Below are 20,489 nucleotides of genomic sequence, written 5' to 3' on the forward strand. Positions count from 1 at the left end.
TGAACACATGTAAAAACTAAATCCTGGCCAGCCTGGTCTACAGAGTGAGTTCCAGGACAGCCAGGGCTACACAGAGAAACCCTGTCTCGGAAAAAACAAAAACAAAACAAAAATCAACCAACCAAACAAACAAAAATAACTAAATCCTGGAGAGCCAAGGGCCCAGGATGTATAGAGTCTGGTGTCATGGAAATAGTAACTAAGAAAAAGGAGAGACGGCTGGAGAGATCAATCGGCAGTTAAGAGCACTAACTGCTCTTCCAGAGGTCCTGAGTTCAATTCCCAGCAACCATCTGTAAGGGATCCAATTCCCTCTTCTGGTTTGTCTGAAGGGAGTGACAGTGTACTCACATACATAAAACATTTTTTTTTTTTAAAGATTTATTTATTATATGTAAGCACACTGTAGCTGTCTTCAGACACTCCAGAAGAGGGCGCCAGATCTCATTACGGATGGTTGTGAGCCACCATGTGGTTGCTGGGATTTGAACTCTGGACCTTCGGAAGAGCAGTCGGGTGCTCTTACCCACTGAGCCATCTCACCAGCCCCAAAACATTTTTTTTTTAAAGGGAGAGACAAGACCCAATGGGGTCTCGGCGCCATGCCAAACACAAGCCTCCCATCTAGTGAGAGCTGCTGCTGTGATAGATGCTGGTTCTGGGGACCTCCCTGAGAGGTTCAGGCCAGTTGGAGACCTCGCCTAGGGGTACAGGCTAGATGATATATCCCCCCCCCCCTTTTTCTTTTTTAAAGATTTATTTAGGTATGGGTGCTCTGTCTGCATGTACACTGTGTGCCAGAAGAAGGCATCAGATCCCATTATGATCTACCATGTTGGGGATTGAACTCAGGACCTCTGGAAGAGCAGTCAATGCTCTTAACCACTGAGCCAGCCCAACACATTTTCTTGAAATGGGAAGAAACGCTGATTCTCTATTCTCTCTGCTCTCTGGTAAAGTGCTGGGTCCAGGGGCTGCCTGGGCAGCAAAGGGTGTGAGAGGTTCCCAGAACTGGCAGACAATCACATCCCCAGTTGATGGTGGGCACCCAGCTCTAGACAAAACCACCAAAGGCTATACATTGCTTTTTAAGTGAAAATGAGGCATTTCCTTTATTCCTTCACACGGCCCCAAGTCTGTTAACAGTTAGCCTGTGATCACGTGGCCACTGCTATCACCACAGCCTGTAGGTTGCTACAGACAGCTCGGTCCTCAGCCTGTAGCTTTCTGGCCTCCCATCTTCTTGCTGAGGGTCGTGGCTGCTTCTGGGCAGGCTTGGGCCCTGCCTCTTGCCTGGTGAGAGCGGGACTCTGGACCCCCTGACACCTTGTCCTGAAACACAGGATACTCTTGATAGTGCCTGCCCCTCACCAGGCCCCAGACATCAGGACTGACCACACAGATGGGGCTGCTGAGCAGCAAGGACTGAGCTGGCACTGCACTGGGGACAGACAGCTCAGCTGATGGTGGTGGCTTCACAACTAGAATGCCCTGACCACCTCAGTCCCATCAGTTTCCTTGGTCACCTGCTGACCTGCACCCAGGGACCCAACAGTGAAAGCAACAAGGTAGAGCCTGGGATTTGTGGTCAGAGGAACTGCGGGTAATTATGCTCATGGGCTGCAAGTAGTGAACACCCCAAGACTCGCACTGAGCCAGCAGTGCCACCTCAGGAAAGCAGCCAGAGGGTGCTCTGAGAGCTGACAACCCAGGAAAGAAGGGGGAAAAAACCTCAGGCAAAGGGGAGGAGGGCCAAGGCCAAGAGGCACACTGGGCAACATGTCCTTCAGGTAGGGAAGGACAGAGGACAAGGAGCATCAAGTATCCTTATAGGCCCAGCCTTCAGACTTGGTGCCACATCCCTCAGGTGTTTCCAGAGCAGACTGAGGGAGCCCATATTCTAACCTCTGCCTCTCCCAGGTTGCATGGTGGCAGCCTCCCCAGGGACTCACCTTGCTGCTCAAAGCAACCTCTATCTCCGGGAATGCCGAGCACGTCGAGTCCTGAGCACGTCAAGGTCATCAAGGCCATCAGAAGCATTCAGGGGGGACAGAGCAGAAACCTCACCAGGACTTGGAGCTCTCTGACCAGGGGAGAAAAGGTGGCTCTAGCCAGGGTAGGGAATGGGAAAGGGAGGACTCAGAACAGCCCCCTCTATTGCCCCCACCCTAACATCAGGGACAGGCAGCTGCTAGGGTATGCTCCCCCAGGACAGAGCATGGGAGGAACCAGGTCCTAGCTTTCTGCAGTTTTGCCCTTTAGGTACGGTCTCCAACCATTAGTAATTCCATGATAGCCACCCTCTTACTCTCAAGTGCAGGCCAATGGAGGCTGAGACAAGAAAGTATCCTAGAGATTCCCAGGTCACCCTGGAACTAGGGCAGCACCACCAGGAAAGGAGTGACAGCTGTGGGAAGGCTCCACACACCTAATCTTTGCAAGGGAGGAGGCTTGGTAGGACTCCTTCGAAGTAGCCAGAGAAATGGGCCCACACATCTTGTCCCTAAGCTCCTATGGGAAACAGACTGGCTTGCCAGGCCAGCTCTCTGTGAACAAGAGATGTCTGAGAGGAACTCTGTACCCACAAGAGCAGGAACAAGGGCAACAGACCTACACTGTACCTACAGCCCACCCCAGGGTTATGTGTCAGGCCAGCCTCTCTACGTTGAGTTTAGGTGTGTGGTATGTGAGTAGGGTGGGGGTACGTCGTATTAGAAGGCTGCCTCCCTCTCCTGCTATATCCAGCCCAGGAGAGGCAACTTTTGCTAAGAAGCCCTTTCCCAACCAGGCAGATTGGACAAGCTTCCTCCTCCTTCAGGAACCCACAGCCTTCTCCCTTGTACAACTTCCACCTGCCCATCTCACCACTCCCAGCAGGCACTGCACGGACCTTTGCCTGTCACGGGAAGTGGGGCTGCAGTCCAGCATCCATACCTGTACAGGGTCTGGCGCTGCTGGGCTTGCTTGCACTCTGCAGGCCATGCAGTCCAGCTGTCTAGCCCTATCCTTGAGCTCCAGGTCACCAAGGTCTTCACTGTCACTCTCAGAAACCACAGCCACGTCTGGTGACAAGGTGGTGGGGACGCTGTTGGGGGGCAGTGTGGCCAGGAATGCAGGAAGGGAGAAGATAGCCAGGAAACGCGTCTTTAGCAGGAGGTAGGCTGGATTGTCCCGGAATCGCCTCTGTACCAGCTCCAGGGAAGCTTGTAGGGCTCCAGCCTTGGGATCAGGTTGGGCCCCAGCTGCCTGGCTGGCCACCAGAGAGGAAGCCTTCTGCTCTAAGTCCTGTTTATGGAGGAGGAGGCTGGACAATGCCCGCAAGCTGCACAGGGAAGGGGGATGATAGGGCATCCTGCTCCCCAGCGGGGGTACAAAAGCACCTTGGCACCCCTTCAGCCATGTGGCGATGGCTGCCTCACTTTCCTGGGAAAGGAGACTTAGGTCCAAAGCTGCCTTTTCAGGCCCAGGTGTGGGTGGTACTTCCTGGCCCTGAGGTCCCTTGGGTTCTGTGTCTAGACTGGCTGGAGGCTGTTCCAGAAAAGCAGGAGTCTTGGCAGGGGAAGGTAGCTGTTTTGCTTGTAGTCCTATGGTCTCAGGGGTCGTCACTGACTGGGGGAGGCCCACCACAGCTGGCACTTGGACAGAGAGCAACTTCTGAGTTGTGAGAACCCAGCTAATAGGCAGGCTGGACTTGGTTGCCAGGGGCTGTCCACTTGCTGGTGGCTGCACAGACAGCTGAGTGAGGCTGGGAGCGGCTCGAAGAATGGGCAGGACCTTAGGCAGGCTCTGCTTCTGGGATGTGGTAGAGGTCTGTCCTAGTGTACTCAGATGGCCGCCTGTGGGGACTTGCCCGGGGGCTAAGGCTAGGCTCCTAAAAGCAGCAGGGGCTGCAACCTGGGTCCCTTTGTGAGAAGGATTTAGGGAAATGGTTTGTAGGTTGGGGGGCTGCTTGTCTGTGGCTGAGATCCCACCCACCTGCCAGGAGCCAGAAGGACTTGAACTGACCATCACCGGCGCCACAGGTACAGAGAGTTCTACACTGGACGTTGCAGGGCCTACTACTGGGGAACCATGGGGGACTGGCAGCAGAGGGGGCTGGAGGATCACAGGTGAGGAGACCAGCAGCTGGCTGTTGAGACCAAGAGCCTGAGTGGCCTTCTTGGCATGGGACTCACGGAGCCGCTTCTCCCGAAGCAGCTCAGATACAGTCTTAGGCTTTGGCCGGAGGCCACGTGGGGCTGCTACAGGGACTTGGAAGGGGGTAGCCTCAGTCCTGCATGACCCCAGTCGTGGGCGCCCTTTGTGGCTGGCTCTCTTTGCAGTTTGCTCACCCGGCATGCTTGGAAGAAGGCAGCCTAAAGGAAGAGACAACCAGCTTGATGAGAGCTTCGGGTTCTGTGCCCAGGGACACCAGCACCCCTACATGTGAGGCTCCAGCTCACCTCATGGGCCCCCAACCCAAGGCACTCTGTTCACAGAGAGGGCAGCAATGCCAGAGCCAGCAACCCGACTATGAGAGACTGGCTTCTAAACCTCTAACATGCCTGGACCCTAATGTGACACAGCATAATCCCCTCAAACCCCCAGTGGCAGCCCAAAGGTAGCAGCCCAAGCAGGTTCAGGCCTTTCTAGCCTACTGTCAGGACCACTGGCTGTGTTGCTAAGGCTGTGGCTCAGATGCATGGCATGTCCCACCATGAGAGACAGAAGCGGCATATGGTACCTGTGCTGTTCTTGGCATTAGAGGATGCCTGTAAAGAGAAGAGTCAGACTATAGAACCTCTGCTGGATCTCACACTTCTTCCCACTCACCACCCAACTCTGGGGGCCTCCCCTCAGCTCAGGGGTCCTGGGAGAGGACAGCTGCTGCTCTAGGCTTTCTATACAGCCCCACTAAAGCTACCTGGCCACAGCTTATCAGGTCGTCACCAAACAGTGTGGGGTTGGGGCTATGGGAACCAGAGTTCTATTTTAGTTCACTGTCTCCCCAGGTGACAGGACTCCAAGGTGATGCCTCTCCCAAACTAAGCCCATGAGTTTGTTTTCTAGAACAGACGGTATTAGTGACTTGCAGAGACCAGGGCTTGTGCCAGCCAGCCCACCTGCCCACCCACAGCCTATCTTGCACCTGCCTCAGGTTCTAATCAGGCCTCCTCCCATGGGGCTGCTTACACAGCAGACTCTATGAGAAACTATGGCAGGGCTGTTCTCAGGGAGAGCCACACTTTTCTATGGAAATGTCTAAGAACTGCCTCCCCTGGCCCCCAAGGGAAAAGTTGAGATACTGAACCCGGGCCAGTCTGGGCCAGGGATGGGCAGTACTTATTTTTACTTCTTTTTTGAGGAAGGGGCTCATGTGGCTTTGGCTGGCTTGAAGCTTGCTATGTAGACTAGGTTGATTTTGAACTCATGGAGATCTGCCTGTTTCTGCCATCCAAGTACTGGGATTAAAAGCACATACTACCACACACAATTGTCCTCACTTCTTGTTGTCAGTGTATGTTACCTGCGGGAGATGCGGCTGGGTGTTCTGGGTGCCAGACTGGAGCAGTGCAGGTGGCTGGCTTTTCCTCTCTCGAACCACCTCCATGCAGCCCGCAGTATCAATCTGCAATAGCTGAGAGACCTGAGAATAAGTGCTTCCCTGCTCCAGCCTGCACTGGGCCAGGCCCGTCAAGCAGATGGAAAACAGCCCTGATAATGGAGCAGCTGTTTCAGGAGCAGACTCCTAAAGGGAGGTCATGACAGTTTCAGAGCCCACAGCCTGGACTTGGGTTCCATGTTGCTGTCCCTTCTTCCAATGAGGAAGACCCTGCTCCAAGCCTGCCTCCTCATCTTAGACCTGGGTCTGGGTGCTAACTTCTTTTCTAAGTCACTGTTTAACTCAAAAGATGGCAAATGCTGAAGAGCCAAAGGTCCCTTTCACGTCGTCAGCTGAACTGTAGGCTAGGAAGCCGAAGTGACTCTCATGTGTGAACCCACTGCGAGTCTCCTATTGTCACAGAAGACTAGAGCAAAGCAGGCAGCACTATGCGGGGGCTTACCTGAATGAGCAGTGTGAATACCGGAGTGCTGGCCAGGCGGGCACACTCTAACTGCATCCGGATGCTGTCAGCTAGAGGACAAGGGAAAAGGGGCTCGTTTTGAAGTTCCCCCTGAAAAGGAACCCCAAGAGAGAGGAAGGCAGAGCAGCCTTAGAGCTCCACACTACCTCAAAAAGCAGAAGGTATGACCCCAAATCTCACCATCACCCCAAATCTGGCTGCCCTTTGTTTCACAATGGCAGGTAGAGTGGCCTAACTGCTCATGCTCAAACTCTTCAGGGATAGTCCTGCCTGTCCCTCACAGACCTGCCCTCCCAAGGACCCCTTCAGGATACTCTGCTATGGATCAAGGAGTGGCACTTGCTCCCACCCTGGCTCCAGGAAGTTCTCCAAAGTGCTCTGGGCAGTACCTTTAGTCTGTTCGGTTGCAGGTCTCCGGGGAGCTTGTGTGCAGGCCAGGTTGATGTCACCCACCCAGGGTATCACAGCCAGCAAAAGCCTGTGCCTAAGGAGCCTGCGATGTAGAGCCTGTCTCTTGCGTCTCTGCTTATTCTGGTAAGTTCCATGCCATAGCTGCCGCAGATGGGGTCCAGCCGTATTGTTGCCAGGGTCAGCCCCTGAGCGTGAATTAGGGAGGAGTGGCTGCCTCGGTCTTCCCTTCATCAGTGTGTGGCTCTGGGTGGTTGGACGAGTCCTGATTAGCCTCGGCATGTTCTCTAGGGGCACCTTCAACACATGCTGTATATCAAGAGGATCTGGTACAGGCCTGCCACTGTGCAGCTTTAACGCCTCCTTGTAAGAACACCATTTGCTATTTGGGAAAGTTCTCTGTGGTAAGGCTAATGTGGCCTTAAAATAGGGCCCGTCTTAGCGCCCTCTCTAAAAGACAGATGCTCTGGCCCACATGGCAGGCAGTACCATGGCTGAGATGACTGCATTGTCCCTCCAGCAATACCCAGTGCAGAGCAGCAGAGCAGCCTGTACAGTCCAAAAGGCTGCTCCAGCCACTGCCAGAGCTACATCTGACTGGCCTCAGGCCCAGCTCTGAGGACAGAGGGGGACAGGTCAATGCACAGCCAGCCAAGTTGGATTGACACTACCCAAGGACACCTCCACAACGCATGGCAGTTGAGGGTGGGGAACTGCCCACTATCCAAGTGCCCTGGTGCAGAAGTCCTTACAATCTTTAAAGCAAATGACTTGGGGACAATGGAGGCTGCAGCTCCTATGAAGGCCACTGCTACCGCACAGCTCTGAAACCAGTCCTAAGCAACAATTCTAGTGAATAAAGGGACAAGGCTTTTGCCAGGTCAGAAACCAAACTGCCACACTGTCCAGAGTGACAGCCACAGTGACCACTAAGAGCACAGAGCACACACTATTCCCCTTGCTCACATTCTAGGACCTACCTTGCAGGCTGGATCCTTCAAACTTGCTGAGTGAGTGTCTGAGAAGTGTAGGAACCGGTCTCCTCTTGGAACAGTGCTGTGGGTCTCAGAGGGCACATGCAGCTGGTTTTTCTCAGCAGCAGAGACGGTGGTAGAACCTTCCTTGTGGTGATTTTGAGAGGCATCCTGAGTGCAGCAGGAGACAGCAGGGTGTTGTGGGTAGCACCCTGTCCCTTCTCTCTGTGACTGGCTGGTGATCAGCCTGGTAGGAACCCACAGGTCAATGTCTGGCACTCTGTACTGTTGAGAAGTCAGTGCTCTACTGCTCTCCAGAGACTCCTCCAGCTCCACATCTGAGTCTTCACTGTCGCTGCTGCTGCTGCTACCACTGCCGCTGCCACTGCCATAGTCTTCACTGGCGCTGCTGCTGTCGCTAGAGCTCCACTGGCTACTGTGACGGGGCCTCTGCCCTCTCTTCCTCTGCAGATGCTGTTTCTTCTGAGGGGAGGAATAGGCTGCCTCAGGTCTCAGATACCCAGGCATATAGGTAACAGAGAAACAGGACACCCTATGGAGAGGTCCCTAAGGAAGAACACTTCCAGGAACAGAGCACACTGGGGCTGAGGTATGCTTTCCCTCTGTCCTTGGCCTCCTGTTAAGGGCACGCAAGGGCCAGAATCTTTGCACTCTCTTCCCATCCCACAACACCTCATCTCGCCCAAGCACTCTTACAGGTTATGGGGTTTTTCGCTGAGCTCAAGGAAAGCATACACACAGAAAGCAAACAAATGTCTCACCCTGGCCAAGATCTTCCACTTGCTCAGACACTGGGAGCCTGACCGATGGGGCAATTCAGAAGCTATTCTTGCCCAGTGACCTGCAAAAACAGCCACAGTAGACCAGCCTCTAGGACAGAGGCTACGTCATCAGGAGGGGCTTCCCTCATGTGCTTGGTGAGAGGATCTGTGTTTGTCAGCATGCGAATCTCAAGGCTGACCAGGCCCTGAGGAAGGTCTGGCACATACAGGTCGGAAGAGAAAGTCACTGCAGGCCCTGTGCATCTGATGCACTTAGGCTCTAAAGAGACCTCACCAACTCTTTGTGCCTAGTGCTGCAGAGGGACACATGCACATTGCAGTTCTCGGGCAGTGTGACAACGGGTGAAAAACACTCTTGTGTTCTGCAAGTCAATACAGCAAATGCAAGTCACAAAAGATCTGACTGAAGCTGCACACAGTTATGCGTGCGAATGTGGGCTTGCATCGGCCTCCTGAGTGCCAGGAGTAAAGGCCCTGCACCACTTCATCTGGCTTCCCCATGTTCTGTTGTGAATATCTATTCATTTGTAATGAGAGCATGAGGTTGGGGCTTGGAGGCATGCTTGCCTAGCTGGAGTGAGGTCCTGAATTCCAGCCCCATGCCCACCCCTAAAAGAGAACAGCATTTGCAACTGGGAAGGCTGAGGATGAGGCAGAAACTGATTTGAGGACAGCCTGGAATCCAGAAGATGGGCTGCAAGAATTCCCAGTATGATCAGAGTCAGCAGCAGCAGGTAACACTGTCCGACAACTCACCAACGCCATATTTCTCTATTAGCTGGATCAGCTGTTGCTCTTCTTTTGCGTTCCACCGTCCCTTTTTCAAGCTGAAATGTAATCTTCTGATGTAGCTGGAAATGTGTGGGAACAGAGGGACACTTTAGGTGCTAAGACCCCTTCACTGCTCTCTGGCTTTCTCAGTGATTTCTTAGGACAATACCACAACAAGCAAAAGCAAAAGCAAAAACCAAACCAAAACAAGACAAGATGGAATTCATCAAATTTTAGCCCTGGCTGTCCTGGAACTCACTTTGTAGACCAGGCTGGCCTCGAACTCAGAAATCCGCCTGCCTCTGCCTCCCAAGTGCTGGGATTAAAGGTGTGCGCCACCACTGCCTGGCCAAAAATGATTTTGAGACAGGGTTTCTCTGTGTAGCTCTGTCTGTCCTGAAACTTGCTCTGTAGACCAGGGTGGCTTACAGAGATCCTCCTGCCTCTGCTTCCTAAATGCTGGGATTAGTCATGAGCCACTACTGCCCAGAACATTTTAAGAATTTTATGCTTTAAGGCAGTGGTTCTCAACCTTCCTAATGCCGTGACCCTTTAATACAGTTCTTCATGTTGTGGTGACTCCCAACCATAACGCTATTTTTATTGCTACTTCATAACTAATTTCGCTACTGTTATGAATTGTAATATAATTATCTGTGTTTCTGATGGTCTCAGGCAACCCCTATGAAAGGTTCATTCAACATCCTCCCTACCAAGGGTCTGAGACCCACACGTTGAGAACCCCTGCTTTAAGGCGCCTTGTGAAGAAGGGAGAGAAGAGCCATTGATTAGAGTGTTTGCAAATCCTGCATCTGACTAGGGACTTGCATTTTGAACATGTAAAAGCCAGTTATCCAAAGACAGGTAATTTAAACCTAGGAAGGGACTTGACAGATGATTTTCCAAAGAGATGCACACATGTAAGAAGCCAGCAGGTACAAGCAATTGTACACACAGCCATGAGGGGCTACTGTGAGACAGCTGTGTCAAAGTCCATTCCACAAACACGTGGAAGGCTTCAGCCACAAGCCTCACATGCTGCTTGTGGGAGCACAATATAGAGACATTTTGCACAGAGTCTGACAGTTCCTCCAAAGGCCAAGCACAAGAGTCACCGACCCAAAGACACTCTTGAGAGAAATGAGCATGTCTTGATAAATATTTGACCAAATGTTCAGAATGTTCTCAAGGCGCCAAATGTATCACACAGCACTTATCAGGACCTTCCCTGCAAATGCCAGACTCCGACTTTGTACCCACACTCCAACTTTGTACCCCACTCTCTGACTTTGTACCCCACACTTTCTTCCTGACAATGAAGGATGTTCTATCAACATTCTTGTCTAATATACAAGCTCCTGGGATGTTTGGGACATGTGAGTTTTGCAGGTACAGACTATACTGCCCCAGCACAATGCTGTTGCATGCTCTGGTTTTTCTGGAGGCTGTGATCTGTGCCCCAGGAATACTTGTTAGTGTGTGTGTTTTAAAACAATTCCCCTACATGTGCGAAATATTTCACTGTGGTTTTGATTTGCAGTCCTGAAATAAGTGACTGAGCATCTTCTCATGGGCCTTCTGGTTACTTTGTGCATCTCTGGAGACAAGTTTGTTGAAAACCTTTGCCTGTTTTGAATGGGATTCTGCAGGGCTGCTGAGTGTAGGTAAACTAAAATACATCTGAACAAACCACTGAAAGAAAATGGGGAGAAAAGGAGAGACCCTCTCTGCTGGGGACCTTCCCACCAGCAAGGTGGGAGGACATGTGCATGAGTCATCACTAGTACTTGACTACTTGTGGACAACAGAAATATCAAAGTACTGCTTCCTAACAGTGCCAACCCCAGTTTGAAAAGCCCCTGTGGGCATATAACTTTGGCCCACTGTCACCTAGCCTGCCTACAGAAGTGTGACCCAAGCAAGTCGCTCCTTCAGCCAGTGCGGGCAACTCACCGGTCTCTGCATTGGGCATCGCTCCTACCTGGCACCTCTTCCCGGATTTTAAACCAGTCCTGCGCCCCATACTTGGCAACAGCTTGAAGCAATTTCTGCAGGAAAGAAGCAAACAGAAAGAAGCTCCACGGGATAGCCACACCCTTCCCACCCTGGGGCCTCTCAGCTAAGGAGGGCATATGATTGCACCCAGGGAACCAGTCAAACTTCCTGGGAACAGTTTTCTCTGGGTGCCAAACTTACAGCATCTTCCTCTGGGGCCCAGAATCCCCTTTTCAGGCTGGGATCTAAGCTCTTGGTCCAACGGTAGATCAGCTGCATGGAGTCTCTCCCTTCCATGAAGTAGACGACTGGGGACAGAGAAGACTGGGATTTATCTGTCCTATCGAGGCAATAAGCAGGGACAGGGGTCCTCCCAGAAGCTACAGAGAAGAGTTACTCTGTCACTAGGGTCCCCTCCCACTTCTCCCTAGTATAACTGTAAACTCTTCTGCAAGTCTCTGCTTCCAGGCACCTAGGGCCTCAGGCCACTAGGGCTCGGAGCAGCTCAATGAACGGAAAGATGCTATTGGATGTGGTGGGCTTACTCTTGCGGTATGGGATATGGTTCCCAACTCGCATCTCTTGGACCAGCTGGGTGAGCATGTGGTCTTCCTCCTCTGTCCACTCCTTGCGTTTCAGGGTTTTATTGTACTGCTGGAATTTCTGCAGGCACTGAAAGGCACTGCGGCTTGTCTTCCCAAGGACAGAGAGAAACAAGCGGGCGTTATTGGGCTTCACCCTGCATGTGCAGAAATACCCAGCACAGCCTTGCAGGAGACCCAAGTGCTTCCAGAAGATAGGTGGGCCTGAGCCACAGGCAGCGAGCGCTCTATACAACAGAACTCTCCTGCCTCCTCCAGGCTCTTACCAGGTGATAGTTTGCTAGACCATGGTTGGGACCCAGGACAGGAGCAGCTAAGAGAGGACTCTATGGCTTATAGAAAGAAAACTTGGCCATAGACAGCTCTGGTGTTAATCCCAGCCCAATCCCAAAGCAGGAGAGGTGCCAAGAGTTTGAGGTAAATGGTGATATTTTCACAGACATAATGAAATTTAAAGTTAAAATGATGAAAGAGACAACTTTCTTTAAAAGCACAATTTACCAAACAATTCCTAATGCCTGCTGTGTGTACCACACTACACAGCATGAGACTGACCCAGCAGCCCATGTCCTCCCACCCTTCTAAGGTCTCCCAAGTCCTAGTCTTTACCCCAAGTTCCTCTGCAACCAAATGCCACTCCAGGTGGCCATGTGTGGCAGCGATGGCCTTCAGCCTCTCTACTTCTTCCGTGCTCCATTCCTGCTTACTGATGCTTGGATGCTCAGAACTCTGCCAGAACTTCCGGATCTCCTCTGCACTGCGGGCTCCTTCAAACTACACCCAGGAGAACAAAGCCTTCAGAGGGGCTGCTGATGCCAAGACAGAGCTCCTGGCCTGATTGTCACTGTCTGCCAGTGGCTTCAGTGGCCATGAAGACTGCCTATCTCAGGAGTGGGACCCTGGCAGCTGGGCAAGAGTCCCATGGAGTCCTTTGCCACCTCCAACTCCCAGGCATCTTTGGACTGGAGGCTTCACAGTGGGTTAAGGTACAAGGGACAGTGAGGCTTCCCCACCTAGATCCCATCACACTCGGCTTACAAGCACTACTATAGCAGTGGGCACCCAGGTCTTCCTCACTTACGTTAATATTGGAAATCTTCTCCCAGTCGTGGCTGTCTAGCCGGTTCCCCAACAACGCTTCCTCTGGGAGCTGGCTAAAGCAAAGGACAAGGAGCTGGTATCATGCAAGGCCTGCAGCTCTTCCCAGGCAGGACCAGGCAGGACCAGGCAGCCCCAGCTTACTTGATGTCCTGAATCTCCTTCTCTGCTTCCTTAATCTGCTTCTCCAGGGCCTGCCTTTCCAACTCACTGGAGACTCGGCTCTGTTTTCCGTGTAAGTACTCCAGCCTGCAAGGCGGGTAGAGTGGGGGAGAGTTGTGAGTGGGATGCACTGTGTAAGCGGAGGCTCTGCTCTCTGAGCTGCTCTTGTTCAAGCCTCACAGCTCAGTGTTGGAAAGCCTGCTCAGAAATGTGCTCTCTCTCCTGCTTTGATCCCTTACCACCAAGGAAGATCTGGCACAACCTCTGGGGTGCTCTTACCACCAGAATGGCAGCATCAGGGCAGGAGTTGCCAAGTTGTTTACACTGGCAGGTGGTAGCTGCTTGTATCTCAAAGAGTCTGGACCCACTGCCAATTCTTATCTTCCAGGATACAGTCATCTCAGGCAATCTCGACTTAGTTTTGCAGCTAAACAGAACTGTCTTGGAGGGAAGAACTGGCTCTCTTACACTTCAGGAAAACTGCCATTCCCACCATCAATATTGAGCACCAATGCTGTCAATACCAGAGCTAATGTGCTGGGCCTGAGGGTACTAGCCACCTCTGGTCTTGTGTGTTCAATATTGATGGTGGCAATCTATCAAAACAACAATGCTCCTCCCTGTGTACTCCCACTAGGCACCACATGATATCCTTTGGTCATGTGATATATACCCATCAATGGACACTGACATCACAGTGCTGACAGAGCAGCGAGAGGCAGAGCATGCCAGGATGAACCTCACCAGCCCCACAGCTGCCTGGCTTTTCACCACGGGGAAGGCTATGATGACCTGTTTCCAGACTCACTTCAGCAATTTGGGCTGAAGCAGACGTTGTAGGCGGTCACTCACTACAGACTTCCTGAGCAAGGCTTTCTCCCAGTGCTTCCCTGAGGAGGAAGAGATAGCAATGTGATGTCAGAAAGTTTTGCTTGCTTCACGGACATACATGTCCACTGAATCCTCTCTACAACTCGAGCCTACCTGCTGCCCCCTGCTGCGGAAAGGTAGTGGCTACGTCTCTGAATGCCAGTAGGGTGGCTAGCCAGAATCCCTTCCAGCCCAGGAATCCATCTTCCACCCAAAAGCTAGCTCAGGGTATCCTTTCAGGGTTAGGTGTTCTGAGAATAGCTAGAGCTGGGAAGGCTAGACTCAGCCTGAACCCACTCAACACTGAAGAGGGAAAGTATCAAGTGGACAGCCCCAGTGATAAAGTCCTGAAGGAGTCCATGACGCCATAAGGATAGGCGAGAATTACAGCATCTGCCTAGAAGAGGCCAGGCTATGGGGATGCCCTCTGTGGTTTCCATGGTTGGAGGACACCCATCCAAAGGCCTGCCTAGACTCTTACACTTGGTCACCAAGAGCTGTTCAAAGGCCTTGATTCCCTGGGTAGCCTTCTCCCGTGTTTCTTCGTTGGCAGGAGGCCCCTGTCAGAGTGTACAGTGTTATAACATGACACACCAACCACACTCACCCTCCAGGGTACCTATGGAGACTCAGAATCTTCCCTCCAGCCTCCTCATGTACTGCCCAGATGGAGGGCCAAGCCCAAGACTTCTGTACTACAAGCTTTCTACTGATTGAAAAGCTCTGGACATGACCCACCCAGTACAAGGAAGTGGCCTGAGACTCCAGGAAGATGCAGGCACACAAGGGCATCAGCAGTTTGAGATTTAGAATATTGACTTCCTAAATGCTGTGATTCTTTTAGGGAACACACCAGTACTCATGGAGAAGAGACACTCGACCAACCTGAGAGCCTTCATTACTACTCACCACTCCAGTAACCTTGTCCTTGAAGTATGGCTTCAGGAAGTGGCCTATGTACATGTATGAGGGCAGACTTCTGCCATCCTTCACCTTGGGGCATTTGGTCCCAGACAGATCAAACAGGATCTCCTCCTGGGACAAAAGCAAGGCCATCAGTGGGCCAGGTGGGTGAGCAGATTCACTCTGAACTTGATCCTGTGGGGCACTGAGTGTCATGAGGGGTTATACAGGTGTTGAGTAGGCCATCTTACCTGCTGCTCCTGGTTCTGGGCTAGCAACTGGCTAACCTCTGCTAGCTTTTCCCGGATCACCTCCTGGTAGACCATATTTAGCTGCAGACAGGTCTCGGGGTCTTCAGGGAGAGCTTTGTCCTTGGGGTCCTCCTCATCATTGCTGCCCTCACTCGACCCTTCCTCTTCCTAGTTAGGAGCCAGAAATGGAGCAGGAAGAACAAGACACAGGCAGCCCTCTCCTTGTTGCCACGCTCAAGCCTAAGCCCATGAGAGGGATCTGAGGAAGCCCTAGTATACACCCACTGAGTGTGGAACCACACTGGAAGGAGGGAGAAGTTATACAGAGCCCATCATCCTCAAGCTAGAGAGTGGGCACTTTCCAAACCAACATGAGATCTGCTTGTAAAATGTATGCTGGGGTTGGGAGTTGGTATACCATAGCAGGCAGCTTCCATTTTTTTTATAACAGACATCTCTTTGGAGCCTGAACTTCACAGCAAGTTTGTGTCCCCATCCTGAACACCTCAAGTGTCAGATCTCAGCAAGGAAATTCCCTGAATAGCAATCAGGGACAAACCCCCAAGAATGCCAAATGTCCAACGACCCCAGAGCTGTGTTAGTCTACTGAGCAGACACATGGTCTTTAAACGCTAACGGGACTCCGTACTTGCTTGTTTGGCGAGGAAGTAAGCAAAACGAACAAAGCATGGCTAGCAACACTGGCATGACTAACCTCTGCCAGATGCTTTCCTAAGCCATCCATGATGACTACCATCTAGAAAGGGAAACAGAGGCACAGAGGCTGAGCTGCGAAGCAGGTCCCAGGTAGGCTGCCTCTCACATCTGATGTTTTGACTGTGAGCTCAGGAAAAGCCAGCAGCTATAGTCACCAGTCTGTTAGAGTGGTTACTTCACTTCTATGGATAAACTTTAGTTTTGATAAGTGTTCAGGGGTATAGCTTAGTGGTAGAGTGTGAGCCTAGTGTGAATGAGACCCTGGGTTCCATCTCTAGCACCATAAAAAGAAGTAAACACTTTTGCGATGCCTTATTTTCACAGTAAGTAAGCATTAATTGTAGAAAATCCCACAGGCACGCAAAAAAATGTCCTCTTAGGCCAGTTTGGAAAGTAGTTAACAGGTATGACCCAGCAGCCCGGCCTGGTAAGTAACAATTACCAAGATGGGGGCACCAGCAGTTTCCAAGTCCTCATCAGGCAGGGAATCTGTAAGAAACACAAGCACACTCTATTGGAGTGGGAGCAAGAGTATGCTGTAGACAAAAAGGAACACTTTTAACAGGGTCTCACTGGAGTGCTCAGGGATGAAATTCTGTGTATCTGGGCCATGGAGACTATTCAAGTGGATAGGCTGAGCTCTGGGTCCTCTTCTCCCCACCAGGATTCGCCATTGCTTAGAGGGTCCCAGGCTAGATGGCAGCAGGGGTGGTTATACACAAATAGTCAGCAGCCCTGACAGCTAAGACTAAGAAACTGAAACAAACTTTCTTACTGAGGTGAAAGCAGAAGACAGTTTGGGCAAGAAACAGAGTCTGACCATGGAACAGTCCACAGCCTAATTTAGCTAAAGGGTGCACACAGCTGTTCCAGCCATGCCGTGCTAGGCCAGGTTCATGGGCACACCTGCTTCAGAGTCTGAACTGAGACTGGATTCAGAGACTTCAAAGTGGACGCTGGAGGATCCAGGATACAAAATCCTTTCAAGCTCCTGGATCTCCTGGGTTATTTTCTCTCGTTCGGCGTCTACGTCCATGGCTTCGGCCTGCCTTCAGAATGTTAGAAAACATGAGAAACTGAGTGTGCCTGGGTCTCGTTCTCTTTCACGCACACACTTGCTGGAGGTGGCAAGAGCCTGTTCAAATGCAGACAATAGACTATCCAGATGGCAATCAGCTTGGGGTTAAAGTCCCACAAGTTATGACACTCTTTTCACACCCAGGACTTCTGCTCTTGACTCAACACCTAGAAATGACCCTACTCTCCCTGAGGCCACCAGCACAGGTGCCACCAGCACAGGTAAAAACACTTGTCTCTGTGCCCCAAGGTGCCCAGTTGGTCACCAAGTACAGAAAGTGCAGAGCAACAGACATTCACCCCCTGTGATCCAAACCTATAAACAGAGGTGTAGGTGCCCCGCTCTACACAGTGCTGACTGGCTAGCCGTCAGAGTAAGGCTTAGCTTACTCCATGACCTATCTCTTCAGAACACTACCTGGCATGCGGTGTTGTCTGACACTGAACAAGTGCCTGCTAAAGTACAAAGGAGGCTTTTCTCTGGTACACTGTAAGCAAAGTCTGAGGGCAAAGGAAATTTGGAAGAGAAGTGTGAAAGATGATTCTAGAAAACACAAGCTCAGGTGGGTGAGATGGCGCACCATATAAAGGCACTTGCTACCAGGCCTAAGGACCTGAATTCAGGACCAGTAATCAATGGTGAAGAGACCCTACTCCAGCTTTCTCTCAGACCTCCCCCACTATGGCACACCTACCTACACACAAGGAAATTAACAAGTATAATAACTGTAAAAAGCTGGGTGTAGAAGTTGGGTATAGTGACACACGCCTTTAATCCCAGGAATCAGGAGGCAGAGGCAGGGGGATCTCTGAGTTTGAGGCCAGCTTGGTCTACAGAGTGAGTTCCAGGTCAGCCAGGGCTATACAGAGAAACCCTGTCTCGAACCCCCCCCCAAAAAAAAACCCCAAAAAACCAAAATAAAGAAACAAAGAGCTGAGTGTGGTGGCACATAATTTAAATCCCAGCACTTGGGGGGCATAACTAAGTGGATCTCTGCATTTCAGACCATTAGTGAGATACTGTTTCAAACAAAATTATCAAACACATTTTCACACCCAAAGCCAGAAATGAAGAAAAACATCCTGTTTGACTTCTTCCTACTAAGTTGTCGACAGCAGTCTTAACTGACTACAACACAACAAAACAAAGCAATCCCCTTCAACGATACTCCAATTACTTATACAGGGAACGTTTGTCAACCAACTTGGCTAGAAACAGCAGGATCTGCAGAAGTAGCAATAATCACTGCCACTGGATGCTTGGCTACCAACGAAAGAGTAAAGTGTGTTTTGAGGCAGCAGCAATTCCATCTCCTCCCACAGCATCACCCACATAAAGGAAGAAAAAGTCACGTTTTCAAGTCCTGAGCTGAGAGCCACGGCCCGCCTTTAATGACATCAGAGACACTTTGCTGCCTGTCCCTTCTAAGGCCTAACCGGGCAAGGCAGTTGGGGTCCAATGCACCCTTGGTGGCTGGATTGGATAAGCCAGGGGTGGCCGGTGGTGCTGCAGCGCATGCAACGGGTTAGAGCAGCGGTTCGGAGCACAGCACCGTTGCAAATCCGGTCCTGCATCTCACCAGCTAGGGGACCTCGGCTGGGCTCCGGACGCGGGCTCTCCACTCCAGCAATGTCGTGGCCACGCCACGCCTCGGTTTCCCCGTGCTGGCTGCCCTGCCCCTCCTGGACACAACGCCTGCTACCTGCCGCCTCACCTTCTAGGCCTCCCTTCCAAACTTCACAGCCGGCATCGTCGCCCGGGCGACCACACGCAGATCATGCTTCTAGCAGTCGCGGAAGTCAGTAGGCTTGCACCGGAAGTCCCACCCAGGCTGCGGCGCAGGGCATGCTAGGAGGTGTGCTGGGGGGGGCGGGGCCCTAGCGAGGCGTTCATCTTTCTCCAGGTTCCCTGGGTTATGTACTTAGTTCCTAGTGTTCTGGGTTTGGATGAATGATCAGTGTGTCGTTAAGTACTTTCCCGTGTGTGGCGTCCTCGGAGCCCACAACCTGGGACCGCCAGAAATGGACATTCATTCACTGAGGATTATTCTGCCTGGCCAACACATCACAGAGCTGCTGGCTAAGTAGGGGGTGGGGGTCGGTCTCACTCTTATGAAACAAAATACCAATAATTATCCATTATTAATTTTTTGTTTGCTTGTTTTTTCGAGACAGGGTTTCTCTGTATAGCCCAGGCTGACCTGGAACTCACTTTGTAGACCAGGCTGGCCTTGAACTCAGAAATCCTCCTGCCTCTGCCTCTCCAGTGCTGGGATTAAAGGCGTGTGCCACCATGCCCGGTTCATTATTAATTCTTTTTTTTTTTTTAAAGATTTATTTATTATATGTAAGTACACTGTAGCTGTCTTCAGACACTCCAGAAGAGGGCGCCAGATCTCGTTACGGATGGTTGTGAGCCACCATGTGGTTGCTGGGATTTGAACTCTGGACCTTCGGAAGAGCAGTCGGGTGCTCTTACCCACTGAGCCATCTCACCAGCCCCCCATTATTAATTCTTAACAGCTTCCTTAATTCTACTCTCCCTAGGCAGCTGGGTCCTCCTAGTGCCTAATAATGCTTGTGAGTAGGAGAAGCATGGCAGTGGCTTGAGGCTCAAGGCTGGTGAAAACCAAGCCTAGCGACTGGCCAGTTTGTGGGACCTGGGAAAGGCCTTGGTCTTATGGAGAACTGACTACAAGCTAGAAGTCACCTGCAACACTACTGGAGTGGGTACAGAGTCATGAAATCAAAGAGTGATAGTGCATCCCTTTAATCCAACATTCAGGAAGCAGAGGTAGGCATAACTCTGTGAGTTCAAATCCAGCCTGATAGACAACAAAGCAAGTTTCAGAACTATATAGACACTGTCTCAAAGAAGAAAATAAGAGTCATATCAAGTCTGGCCCAGAGTTGGGTTTGGCCAGAGTGAGTCTGGGGCATTAAAGGAAACCTGTAGGTTCCTGGTGTAGGACCTTTTTGTGTGGGGCAAGCCTGGTACAAACTATCAGGCAAATTTCCCAAGGGTACTGTTGTTTCTTGAGACAGAGTCTATGTAGAACAGACTGATTTAGAACTGTCTTTGTTCCATGGTACTTTGAATAAAGGCATGTACCACCATTCTCTATGGTGCTTGTACAACTTTAATTTAGGAACACTTCATAAGTAAATTAAGAGAGTAGTGTACAAACAGTTGTGCAGCTCTCATCCGGTTCACTTGCAGTGGTGGAGAAAGGCTGACAGTTCCTCTTGATGGCAGCTCTGACTCAAGCCTTGTGAGCAGAGGGAACACTAGCCTGGTCTTCCTATGTGTCCCACCACCTTGCACTGAGATCTGCTCTGGGGGTGGGGACAGCTTCTAAAAAGCTGTGAGTTAAAGGGCCCAGTAGTTTAGTTGCTAGGCATCCATCCACCCAGCCTCAGTGTGAAGCTAGGATGTGGCTCATCCGGCATATTGATGTAGTGACTCTTGTGATATGCCTGACTCCAAGGGTCAAGAACCTGAGGGTCTAATAAACCAGCAATGGCAGGAATATCCTCTTTTGTTGATTTTTTGAGAAAGTTTCTCTGTGTAGCCCTGGCTGTCCTGGAACTCACTTTGTAGACCAGGCTGGCCTCGAACTCAGAAATCCACCTGCCTCTGCCTCCCAAGTGCTGGGATTAAGGGCGTGCACCACCACTACCCTGCAGGAATATCTTTTTTCCCTTTTTTTATTAGGTATTTTCCTCAATTACATTTCCAATGCTATCCCAAAAGTCCCCCATACCCTCCCCCCACTCCCCTACCCACCNACTC

The 20,489-nt window shown here is 51.3% G+C and overlaps 1 protein-coding gene across 3 annotated transcripts; it reads right to left on the minus strand.

The window, feature by feature from the left end:
* Nucleotides 1-1,081: 1,081 nt before the first annotated feature.
* Snapc4 (small nuclear RNA activating complex polypeptide 4) lies at nucleotides 1,082-18,516 on the minus strand. Of its 3 annotated transcripts, none has more exons than XM_021149401.2 (23): nucleotides 18,412-18,516; nucleotides 16,526-16,668; nucleotides 16,062-16,108; nucleotides 14,903-15,070; nucleotides 14,658-14,783; nucleotides 14,230-14,308; nucleotides 13,687-13,768; nucleotides 12,861-12,965; nucleotides 12,700-12,772; nucleotides 12,228-12,392; nucleotides 11,562-11,709; nucleotides 11,218-11,324; nucleotides 10,975-11,069; nucleotides 9,007-9,101; nucleotides 8,230-8,309; nucleotides 7,454-7,930; nucleotides 6,455-6,719; nucleotides 6,045-6,115; nucleotides 5,507-5,617; nucleotides 4,724-4,751; nucleotides 2,935-4,355; nucleotides 1,953-2,083; nucleotides 1,082-1,332 (listed from the first exon to the last, which is right to left on the minus strand). In XM_021149401.2, exons 2-22 carry the CDS (start codon nucleotides 16,653-16,655, stop codon nucleotides 1,973-1,975), a joined length of 3,984 nt encoding a protein of 1,327 aa, XP_021005060.1. In that variant the 5' UTR covers nucleotides 16,656-16,668; nucleotides 18,412-18,516; the 3' UTR covers nucleotides 1,082-1,332; nucleotides 1,953-1,972. The 3 variants fall into 3 exon arrangements, with proteins under 3 accessions (XP_021005060.1, XP_029330275.1, XP_029330274.1); XM_029474415.1 differs by having other exon boundaries at nucleotides 1,953-2,107; nucleotides 16,526-16,664; nucleotides 18,412-18,500; XM_029474414.1 differs by having other exon boundaries at nucleotides 1,953-2,107; nucleotides 18,412-18,500.
* Between the last annotated feature and the right edge of the window lie 1,973 nt (nucleotides 18,517-20,489).

This window comes from Mus caroli, chromosome 2, assembly GCF_900094665.2.
Source record: "Mus caroli chromosome 2, CAROLI_EIJ_v1.1, whole genome shotgun sequence".
NCBI classification, from domain to species: domain Eukaryota; kingdom Metazoa; phylum Chordata; class Mammalia; order Rodentia; family Muridae; genus Mus; species Mus caroli.